This window comes from Diceros bicornis, chromosome 24 (assembly GCF_020826845.1).
Source record: "Diceros bicornis minor isolate mBicDic1 chromosome 24, mDicBic1.mat.cur, whole genome shotgun sequence".
NCBI classification, from domain to species: domain Eukaryota; kingdom Metazoa; phylum Chordata; class Mammalia; order Perissodactyla; family Rhinocerotidae; genus Diceros; species Diceros bicornis.
The window spans coordinates 51,019,093-51,031,402 of NC_080763.1; the positions used below are offsets into that span (position 1 = coordinate 51,019,093).

Consider the following 12,310-nt stretch of genomic DNA (forward strand, 5'->3'; position numbering starts at 1 on the left):
GGGCTAACGTCCGTGCCCATCTTCCTCTACTTTATGTGGGACGCTACCACAGCATGGCCTGACAAGTGGTGCATCAGTCTGCACCCGAGATCTGAACCTGCGAACACTGAGCCACTGAAGCAGAGCATGCGAACTTACTGCTATGCTACCAGGCTGGCCCTCAAAATAAATTCAAAACAGACAGAGAACAATTAACAAAATGGCAAGAGTAAGTCCTTATATGTCAATGATTGCCTTAAATAGAAATGGATTAAATTCCCCAATCAGGGAACATGGAGTGTCCAAATGAGTTAAAAACAACAACAAAAAAGAAAAACACAAGATACAATCACATGCTGTCTACAAGAGACTCACATCTGATTTAAGGACACAGCGAAGCTGAAATTCAAGGAATAGAAAAAGATATTCTGTGTAAATGATATCCAAAGGAGAGCAGGGTTGTCTATACTTACACAAAATTTTTAGTCAACACTGTCAGAAGAGACAAAGATGATCATTATATAATGAAAAAATTATCAATCAATAAGGAATACATAATAATTACAAATATATATGAACCCAACATTGCAGCATCTAAAGATATAAAGTGAATATTAACACAATAGAAGGTAGAAATAGACAGTAATATAGTAATAAAAGGAGAATTCAATGGCCCACCATCAACAATGGATACACCATCCAGACACAAAGTCAACAAGGGAACCTTGGACTTGAACTATTCTTGAGACCAGGTGGCCTAACAGACATTTACAAATTCTTCTTAAGCACACATGGAACATCCCCAGCCTAGATCACGTCTTAGGGCACAGAACCAATCCTAACACATTTAAGAAGATTGAAATCATATCAAGTACTTTTTCAAACCACAATGGTATGAGACTAGAAATTAATAACAGGAGAAAAATTGGAAAATTCACAAATATGTGGAAATTAAACAACACACCCTGAAAATCAAGAGGGCAAGGAACAAATAAAAATGAAAAATGAAAAAAAATTCTGGATACAAAAGAAAATAATACACCATATACCAAAACTTTTCTGATGAAGTAAGAGCAGAACAATGAGTTAAATTTTGTGAAAACTAACTGCATTAAGAAAGAAGGAAGATCTCAAATACTTTGCACCTAACTTTACACTTCAAGGACTTAGAAGAAAAACATTTGTCCAAAGTTAGCAAAAGGAAAGAAAGAATCATTTCAAATTCTCAAACTCATAGAAGCAGAGAATAGAATGGTGGTTGCCTGGGGCTGGGCAGAAGGGAAAATGCAGAATTGTTGCTCATTGTGGATAAAGATTCAGTCATGAAATACAAATCCATTCTAGGGATCTGCTGTATAACATGGTACCTATAGTTAATTACACGGTATTGAGCAGTTTAAAATATGTTGAGAGGATAAATCTCATGTTAAGTGTTATTACCCCCCCCACACACATACTCACCAAAGAACTTAAGGAAATTTTTGAAGTTATGCTTATATTTAGTATCTTGTTTGTGGTGATGGTATCACAGGTGTATGCTTATGTGCAAACTCATAAAATTGCATAAATTAAATATAAGCATTTTTGGTATATCAATTATAGCCAACCATAGCCTTGATTTCCAGGGTCATGTAGGCATTTAGAGACTGTATGACAACCTCAGATGATCAGATTCAAGCTCCCCAGAGAATAATCAGGTATTCACTATAGAGCACCGTAGGATCATACCGGTACAAAATGCCCCAAGGCATCAGAATTAAACAAACCCTTAAAAGGCAGCTGTTTCGAGGCTTCAGCGGTCATCTCCCAGGAGCTGACCAAGGGCCAGAAGTGAAGACAAACCTTTCTTTGGAACTTTTACAGTTAGAACAATCCAGGTCTGCTGTGTTAAGAGTCTCCCACATGAAAGTCCAGATGACATGACAGTGAGTCTGTCAGAGTGAGGCCTGTCTCAGGAGAGAGGCGAGAGAAGAGATGGGCAAGGGTGGATCTCAAGAGTGCCCCTCATGGAGTGGAGGAGGTCTACTGACAGCCTGTGGAGGGACCAGCACGCAGACCAGAGCCATGAGATCAACCAGGACAGTGGTGTTCCCAAGAGCCAAAGCAGAAGGGGCCACGCTGGGGTGTGTGGGGCAGTGGCCATGCACCACCAGAGGGTGGGGTGCAGTGGGAGGGAGAGTGACAGGTGTGTAGACTCGGGACAGGGCAGGGAATGTGGGCATTCCCACAGGAAGCTGCTTCAGAAACAAGCCTTCCCATGTCTCCTGCCTGGGCTTCCATCAATGCCGCAAAGAACAATTTGAGTGATTTTTCCCACCCTTACAAATTGACTGAATCCCAGAGTGAGGAAGATGTGGGGGGTTCCTAGGAGAGAAAACAGTGACATGACACTAACACCTCCTCACCCTCACGCTGCCCTGCCTGTCCTCTGTCCTCAAAGCTTGGAGGACCTAGTCCTTGTTCTGTAGTGGGAGCTGTGCCCAGTTCACAGGTTCCTAAGATGTCCTGACTCACTTAGTGAAATCTGCAATGAATCTGGCATTTCCCAACAAGCTCTCCGTCTACTTCTCAACAATGTATTCACAAGACTGTACAGTAAATGAAGGAAATCAAAGGCATTACCAGTTTTTGAAAGGGAAATCTCACAAACTTAGCTATGTTGAGAGGGCTTTCTCTAGTTTCATCAGCAAAGGAGTAGAGAGACAACACGACTGTCGGCATTCAAGTTCTGGACACGAGATTAAAATTCCCACATCGGCATATTAGAGTAAAAATGAGGAACCCCACAATTTTCCATTTCCTGAGTTTCCTAGATAAATTCAGCAAAATGAAAAAATCGATTGTGACACATAAAAGGCAGCACTTTTCTCTGAACAATGTTAAAACTGAAGAGATGAGAAAAATATATCAGGAGAACATAGACTGAATTGTTACCCACATTTCTGAAGATGGTGAGGTGCAGAATGGAGCTGATACATGAGAGAATATTTGTACCCTAACTCTGCACCCATGTTCAGACCTGAGCAGCATTCACTGGTAAGGAGGCAGCTCAAGGTGTCCCCCCTCATGGGAAATCCTGACTCTATAAAACCGCAGCTGGGGGTCTGTGCAGGCTCTGAGGGTGCAGGACCAGCTCTCACTTCCCATTCTGCAGTCATGTGCATCTCAGTTCTTCCAACAGGGGACAAGGGAAAGTGCGGGTGAGGTCCAGTACTGTTCTACTCAAGGTCTCTGCATATGAGAGAAACCAATGAGTGTGCGGAAGGAGAGTTATCATCCCACACGTACAGCTCCTCATGAGAAAGGCAACTCCGGGCAAGGACATGGCACAGATTAACGAGTAATGCATTTGGGGTTAATGTGGGAATTACAATTGTTTGCAGTCTTTGTGTTTACCTCTTTATGCCAAGAGAATCAAGTAGAAACATGTTTTCTTATATAAAACCCATAAGCAGTGTGTCAGCTCTGAGAATGCACCTCCCTCACCTCCAACTGCAGGGCCACCATGGACCAGGCTCCCAGATGCTGCACGCTGATCCATCACCTGGTGTGTGCTGAAGACGGGCGTCCTGGGGGGACATCCAGACAGTGACTGAGCTCAGCAGGGATACCGAGGCAGGTCATTGCTGGGAAACATGGGGTCCCCCGATGGGCACCTTTGTCTCCAGGACAATCCCATGGTCTTCCTGGACCTTCCTTGGACAACACAGAAGTTTCAGAATGTTCCACCCAACCTTCCCTCCCTCTCTCCTTCAATAGGGTCAGACTCGCATCTTGAATAACAGCTTCCACAGCTGCACCTGGCCTCTTGTACTTGCTCTCACAAGAATGAGTGTATTCCTGGGGCCGGCCCGGTGGTATAGTGGTTTAAGTTCATGTGCTCCACTTCAGCAGCCCGGGGTTTCCAGGTTCAGATCCTGAGTGCGGACCTAAGCACTGCTTATCAAGCCATACTGTGGCAGGTGTCCCACATATAAAGTAGAGGAAGATGGGCATGGATGTTATCCCAGGGCCAATCTTCCTCAGCAAAAAGAGGAGGAATACCAACAGATGTTAGCTCACGGCTAATCTTAATCCCACACACACACATACACAAAATAAGAATAGGTGTATTCCTTAAAAAACAATCCAAAGTGACGTAATACAGTCCCCATGTCTGCTTCTCCAGAAGGCCCTAATGGAGGCAACATTTCAGCAGAGTTGTTGATAGTGTGAACTTGCCTCTATTGGCAAAGTTGAAGTACAAAATAATGACGCCACTGGTCAGTTACATGTGTCAATGGAAGGGCAATAGTCTCCAGTTGTTCAGTCAAACACTAATCTGGAGATCTTCTGAAGACGCTAGCAAAGTATGTCATCAGTATACTTCATGTCAGGAAGATTGTCCCACTAACCTGGCTGGGCCTGATTCAATCAGAGAACAGGAGAAGATGGAATTACATGGTGGACAGCAGATTCAACTTTTCCCAAACTTCCAGCATCGCCTCCATGATGGCCGACTTTGTGGACATTGGACATGACTGGCCAGCCCTACAATCATCTCCCCCAGTGCTCACAGCCCACTGGAGTGCCCGTCAGCAGCCCTCCCCAAAGTTAGAAGTGAGGGAGACGACTCTGTGACAACGTGAGCAAAGCAAGATCAGTTCTACATCCACACCCCATTCTGAACAAACAAACGTTGTCCCCTGGGCTACTCATGTGCACTTGCATTTCTCACAGGAGTCCACACACAGAGGACAGGGGGAGAGTCCATGTCAATTGTGAAAGAGCAAGTCCCATCAGCCTTTCCCAGGTGCTGCAGGAGCCACAGCCTGAGCCACACCTGAGCTCCAGGTAAAGGACCTGAGACCTGGGATTTAGACAATAGAAACCACATGCTCCCTTTTCTGGAAGCAGAAGAAGTAAAGGGAGGAGAGAGAATAAAGCCTGGGGAGAAATCAAGAATATGAATTAGCAGAAACAGAGGACTGATCAGCGCTGAGTGTGACGCCCAGAGTTTTGCATGAGGAGGAGGGACAGATGTGGAGTCACTAGGCTTTATGGGTTGTCACCATCCTGGTCTCTCCCTTGGTTCCAGCCTGAATCCCAGTGAGTGTCCTAATAGAGAATCCCACTGAGGTCTCTGTCCTGAGTCAGGCTGGAAGAGACTCACCATTGTGCTCCCTGTCCTCAAGATTTTAATCCTCTGGAACACTGGCAGAGTCACTTCTGCCCCCACAGGGGACACTCTGCATTTTGTACAGGTGAGAATGTGTCTTCCAGTTACAACAACAGAAAACATTTTGTATTCAGAGACTTCAATGGTAGGCACAGAATCACAAACATAGAGAAGTTCCCTGAAGAAGCTGTGATACGGAGAGGAAGACCCAGACCACAACACAGGCCAGCCCTTAACCTCCTGCACCTGCTCCTGGGGCTGGTCACGTGCTCAGTGTCCTGTGTGCCCCCTGCAGCCCAGCCCCTCCTGTCTCCCCACAGTAAGGTTTTTGTCTGAGCTCACAAAGACTTCCTCTCACTGTGTCTGTCGCACAGTAATACACGGCCGTGTCCTCGGTTCTCAGGCTGTTCATTTGCAGATACAGTGTGTTCTTGGAGTTGTCTCTGGAGATGGTGAATCGGCCCTTCATGGAGTCAGCATAGTATGTGCTACTACCACTAATAACTGAGACCCACTCCAGCCCCTTCCCGGGAGCCTGGCGGACCCAGCTCATGGCATAGCTGCTGAAGGTGAATCCAGAGGCTGCACAGCAGAGTCTCAGAGACCCCCCAGGCTTCACCAAGCCTCCCCCAGACTCCACCAGCTGCACCTCACACTGGACACCTGCAAACACAAAGACATCCTGGTCAGGAAACAGTCTCACATCCACTGTTTCTCTCACTCACATCCTCTCACATACTCTATGTCTCTTGTCCTCCATAAATTACCTCTTAAAATAGCAACAAGGAAAACCCAGCTCAGTCCAAACTCCATGGTGAGTGGTCTATGTTCAGTCCTGATCACCAAATGGGAACACCTGGGAATCTCAGGGCTGGGCTCCTCTCCAGAGCTGCAGGGTCAGGGCTGGGCTGGTTTTCATCAGCAAAGAGAGGGCCCTATTTGCATGTCCTCTGACTATGCAGCAGGCTCTGCATCTGGACACCCACATAAAGGGCAGAGTCCCAGAGTGTGGAGTGTCCAAGGACGATGCTTTAATATAATTAGGGGAACCTCCTTCACTTTAACTAGGTCACAATTGGCAGGGGGAATTCAATGAGTGTGTGCTTAGATGTGAGGGGAGCAGTGGAAATTACCAAATGCTAAGCTTGTGCTCACATTGTCTTATCTTCGTTACGGGACATTCTGCATATCCTTCAAATCTATTAGAGATGCCCATTGACAACCTTGACCTAAAGTTATGTTTTATGGCTCATACCTCAGAATTGAATGTAAAAGTTATCAATTACGAGTCATTCAGGTTTTCATTTGTGCACAGTCCTTGACCTGACGTAAAGTGCCCCAGATTGCAGGATTTATTGCCTTTACTAGAGCTTGAATATAGCTAAAGACCAAACAGTGAACACGTATGCTGAGAGCAGGTACATTTTGGAGGAGTGCATGACATCGTGGTGTTTTGTAAACAAAGTGATATCTCACCTCTTCTGGAACACACACAGTGACGAACAACAAGTTAAGAAGCTTTTAGATGCGTGCCTGCTTCCTAGAGATGTGGCTGATACACAAGAGTACACTCACGCTAAAAGAGCCAATGTGGAAGCTAAGGAAACGCTGCAGCAGATCCTGAGCCCAAACACGCAGCCCTGACATGGAAATAGTGCCATCTACACCCTCAAGGGATAAATCTCTGGGGGGGATGCCAGAAGCCATTGCCAAATACAAGCATTTAGTTCTTGGTTTTAACTTAAAAAGGAATGAAAAACGCTGATGGTCAGGAGTGTCCCCTGGTTGTCCTGAGTGTCCCATAGTGTCCTGAGTGCCCCCTGGTTGTCCTGAGTACCCCCTGGTTGTCCTGAGTGCCCCCTGGTTGTCCTGAGCGCCCCCTCGTTTTGCTGAGCGTCCCCCGGTTATCCTGAGCGCCCCCCGGTTGTCCTGAGCGCGCCTCGGTTGTCCTGAGCGCCCCCCGGTTGTCCTGAGAGCCCCCCGGCTGTCCTGAGCGTCCCCCGGCTGTCCTGAGCGTCCCCCGGCTGTCCTGAGCGCACCTGGTTGTCATGAGCGAACACTTGTTGTCCTCAGCGCCCCCTGGTGGTCCTGAGCGCCGCCTGGTGGTCCTGAGAGCCCCCTGGTGGTCCTCAGCGACTCCTGGCTGTCCTGAGCGCCCCCTGAGTGTCCTGAGTGCCCCCTGGTTGCCCTGAGTGCCCCTGGTGTCCTGAGTGCCTGATGGCCCCCTGGTACTTCTGACTGCCTGAGTGTCCTCTGGTTGTACTGAGTGCCTGAGTGTCCCCTGGTTGTCCTGAGTGACCCATGGTTGTCCTGAGTGCCTGAGTGTCTTCTGGTTGTCCTGAGTGTCCCCTGGTAGTTCTGAGTGTCCCCTGGTTGTCCTGAGCACCCCCTGGTTGTTCTGAGCATCCTCTGGTTGTCCTGAGTGGCCCCTGGTAGTTCTGAGTGCCCCCTGGTTATCCTGAGTGCCCCCTGGTTGTCCTGAGTCACCCTGGTTGTCCTGAGCACCCCTGGGTGTCCCGAATGCCCCCTGGTGTTCCTGAGCACCCCTGGAGATCCTGATCGCCCTTCTCTAGATTTCCAGAGAACCCTTCCAGTCCATTTCCCTGCACCATTATCTCATATCTAAAGTGTGATATATTCACATGTTTTGGGACAGCAGCTAAATGTAAAAATTGCATTGAATTCAGACAAAGCTGGGTCCACTCCACTGTTTTTGGTGATTCAGAACAGCTTTACTGGGTCACTTAATTTGAGTGAACTCTTCTTCACTCTAACAGCTTCAGGACCAGCTGTGTTCAATGCTGCCATGGACTTGGATTTACTTGTGTCAATCTGTTATGCAGTTTATTATGGGGACAAGGAAGCCAAATTGTTAGAGGGTAATCATTTTTATCATTGTTGAAATGCCTGGCAGCCCCTAATCTCGCTTCTTTCTGTACACATCTGAGTGTCTGCAAGAACACTCTGGACTCAGGACTCTCTCCTTGAGGGACAACATTCAGAAATGCAAACTCCACTCAGGATCACAAACAGAGACAGCTAGTGGGGGTCCTCAGCTCCCCAATATGCTGAGTCATCTTATATGTGGGGTCACTGTGTGACTGTGATGATGTGGCCTCCCACCTTGTGTTTCTGTCGGAAATGGTATAGATTGGAGATTACAGTGGAAACTTTAGATGTAAGCTGTGTAATAGGATGGCAGTGCTGTTAGATGTTGTCATCACTGCAATTACTGTTCCCTCCCTGGGAGCCAGAAAGGACCTGTGTGAGTCCTCAACTCTGATGGACACATTTGCGTAATGAACACCTGCTCTGCTCTTGCCCCACATGTCACACCTGTGTGACTGGGGCAGGTCACCCACTCTCAATGCAGTGTCCTCAGCATTGCGTTTACTGACTTAGATCCACTTCTCTTTTTGTGTGTGTGTGTGTGAGGAAGATCAGCCCTGAGCTAACATCTGTGCTAATCCTCCTCTTTTTTTCGCTGAAGAAAACCGGCTCTGAGCTAATACCTATTGCCAATCCTCCTCCTTTTTTTTCCCCAAAGCCCCAGTAGATAGTTGTATGTCATAGTTTCACATCCTTCTAGTTGCTGTATGTGGGATGCCACCTCAGCATGGCCAGAGAAGCAGTTCGTCGGTCCGCACCTGGATCCCAACCTGAGCCGCCCGTAGAGGAGCGCACGCACTTAACAACTAAGCCACGGGGCCGGCCCGATCCACTTGTCTTTAAGCCCTTCCATATGCTTCATGTGGATCCTTGAATGCAGCATACTCCCTCCCAGCTATTCCATATTTTATTCGAGTGAATTAAATAATAAATCACCTACATGCCTGTATGTAGATGATAGGAGAGTCATCAGAAGTTGGGAATGCTGAATTAACAGGATACATATGGAGCCTCTGGTTAGGGTCTAGAAAAGTGGGCTGAGCTGCTCTGGGACAGCAGAGGGGTGGAGAGAGCACCCAACCTCCCGGAACAGGTGTGTCTGTTTCTCACCAGGGGTTCTCTGGTCCCTTAACCTGAGCAGAGAGATGAGAAGGGTCCATCCTGGCCTTCAGGGGGTGTGTGGGCCTGGATAGAGGCTGATATACATTATTGCTCACACAGAATAAAATATAATAGTTTTGCATAGGTTTCTGTGGTTGTAGGTGGGTTTCTTTGTTGCCTATCCCCAACAAAGAAAGAAATAGGTATGTGAGGCCAAAAGGAGTTTGTGACATTTATGGGCACTATGAATGACAACTGTGGCTGGACACTGGATTGATTCCCCTGTGAAGTGTTCAGAGGATAAACTCAGAACAGAGTGTGAACTTATAGCATGTGGAGGCTACATATTTGAGGAGAATGGAGAGTCTGTGTTGAGTCATTGTGGAAATAGAAGCCTGATCTACACAGAGAAACAGAGCAGTGCTCCTGGGCTACATTTAGTTCAGATGAGTTTGGTGAAAGGAATATAAACGAGTTTCATTGCACTAAGCTTTTAGTTTTCATTCTCTAGTCTCTCTTGGATGATCAGTTTCAAATATTGGGACTATAGAAGAAACTCAGTTATGACTAGGCATTTTTCAATGAAGATGTGAATAAAGTTTTGGGAGTAATTAATTTTAGGTTATGGAAATTTTGTTTTTGACAACCTTGATGGCAATCACTAATAATTACAGCAATCATTGTAAAATAGCTCTCTAAGGTGTTAACTACGACTCAAATACCACACTGTCATTACCTTTTGCAATCGTCTAGAAGGGCTGAAAAAACAGCATTCCTAAATTGGAATTATCAGAGCCTTCAGAAATCCTTGAACTCCCTTGTCCAGTGGAATTCTCACCAGCACTTATGGCATTTGGGTCCCTCAAGAACACATCAGTTGTCTCCCAATGACACGATAACTGGAAGGACCACGCGTTAGAGATGCCTCCTCCAATACTAGCCTCTGCTCTATTGCCTTCAGACATCACAAAAACTGAAAAGGATTCAGGGATTACCTCACTCCTATCACCAAGTGATTAACACTGCCATTATACTACATCTGTGTAACAGCTTCCTATGGTAATCAGTTAATTCTATCTATTGAAGAAACACAGGGAAAAACTGCCCTTGAACATCACTGAAGAACTCTCATCAGGGACATTTGACAAAAAATGCAGGAGGGCAAACACCAGAGAGTCAGCGTTGGGCTCGTGTTTCACAAAGTCTGTTCCAGCTGCTCTAACAGAGTACTGTAGACCGGGTGGTTGATGAACAACTGAAATTGTTTCTCACAGTTCTGAAGCTGGAAGTCCCCAGATCAAGGTACCGGCAGATTTGATGTCTGATGAGAGCCCTCTTCAAAGACAGCTGTGCTTTTGTTGTAACCTCACATGGCACCAGGGGCAAAAGAGTGTCCTCAGTCCCCTTCTATAAGGGCACTAATCCCGTTCATCAGGGCTCCCCTGTCACGACCCAGCACTTCCCAAAGGACTCACCTCCTGACACCATCACACTGGGCATTAGGTTACAACACATGAGTTTTGGAGAAACACAAATATTCAGCCATTGCAGCAACCAAATAGTCAGTTCATAATTCTACACTTGGAAGGCTACTCCAACAGAGAACCTCAAACTGAGGACTCTCACAGATCCTGGAGAAGCTTCTGATCCTTAGAAGCAGAAATGTGACCCAAGACTATCAGAAAAAGCTTATGATCTGGATAGTGGGCATCTTCTATCCAAGACATTGGACTAAGACCCTGGCTAATTCTATTTTTTGTTGTTATTATTATTTTTGTTGCTTGCTTACATATAAACATTCTTCTCATTTTCTATGGATTTGAATTGTTATCTACGCATAATGGCCATTTACCCTTTTTTCCATTCATTTCTTATAGTTGTTAAGTGGCATAAGTAGTCACACACTGTTTTTTGATGTTTGGCTGCTGACGCCTTAAGGCTCATTTCCCCTCTTCTCCTTCTGCCCTCACCTGGGAAATCTGATAGGAAAGCTTGGGTTCTCCCTCCTTCAATGCTGGCGGGAGATTCAAACCAGACAAGCCCCTCCTGTGAGCAGGAGAGTCACCCCTCCCGCACCATGAACCACAGTAAAATCCCTGAGCCAGTCTCCTTCAAGGCTCCATCAAGCCATTTCTGACGTGCTCGAGAGGGCTGTCCTGATCTCGGAAGACGCCTCAATAAGGGAGGTGATGAAACGTTTTATATTCTCTATGTATGTTTGTGTCATTCTCAGCCTGGACATGCATGCCAAATTTTGGTGGGGGTCCCTCTGCCTTTGCATGGTGTCAACTGGTGTTGGTGCCATGAGCATGGTGTCACGTCAGTGACCCCCACCACTGGGGTCTTAGTTCTCTTGCTGTGGATTCATGATGCCTCTGTAGCCTGATGTCCAGCCTGCACTTTATGCTGCTGCTTGCTGGCTGGTTGTACACTGAGCTGTGCTCTGCTGCACTGTGGAGTCAACAGAGTCACTTTTATAGATTTGGCTGACTGACATCAGAAGCTGTCATAACTGGCATTTGTGGACAGGAGTTATCAACGGTAAGTGACTCTCTGCCTTTTCTGTGTGTGATTATGTTTTCTCCTATTGCAACAAATATTTCTAATTCAGAGACTGAAGATGTAAACACAGAATCATGAGTACAGACAAGTTCCCCCGTGGAAACTGCTATATGGAGAGGAAACTCCAGACCCTGACAGGAACCCTGCCCTTAACCTCCATCTGCTCCTGCTCCTGGGGAGAAACACAGAATTGGTGGGTCCTGTGCACCCTCTGGTGTACTGAAGACTCCCTGCAGCCCAGCGCCTCCTGTCTCCTGTGGGAAGTTTGTGTCTGAGCTCACACTGACGGCCCCTCATTGTGTCTCACACAGTGATAAACGGCCGTGTCCTTGGTTCTCAGACTGCTCAGCATTAAACAAACCTGGTTCTTGGAGATGTCTCTGATGATGCTGACTCAGGATTTAAGAGTTGGGTTACAGTTTGTGCTTCCATCACCTTATATCATACCTACTGACTCCAGCCACTTTCCTGGAACCTGGAGGGTCCAGCTCACACCATAGCTGATTAAAGTGAATCCAGACACAGAGCAGGAGAGGAAGAGGGTCTGTGAGAGCTTCACCAGTTTGAGTCCCAACTCCTGCAGCTGCTCCTGGGGACAAGGGGGATCATCTTCAGTAAAAC

The 12,310-nt window shown here is 46.7% G+C and overlaps 1 gene segment (V, D, J or C); it reads right to left on the bottom strand.

Moving 5' to 3' along the window:
* Positions 1 to 5,399: 5,399 nt before the first annotated feature.
* LOC131421216 (immunoglobulin heavy variable 3-23-like) lies at positions 5,400 to 5,989 on the bottom strand. The segment is given in 2 exon segments: positions 5,400 to 5,800; positions 5,905 to 5,989. Coding segments are annotated over 2 exon segments (447 nt in total).
* Between the last annotated feature and the right edge of the window lie 6,321 nt (positions 5,990 to 12,310).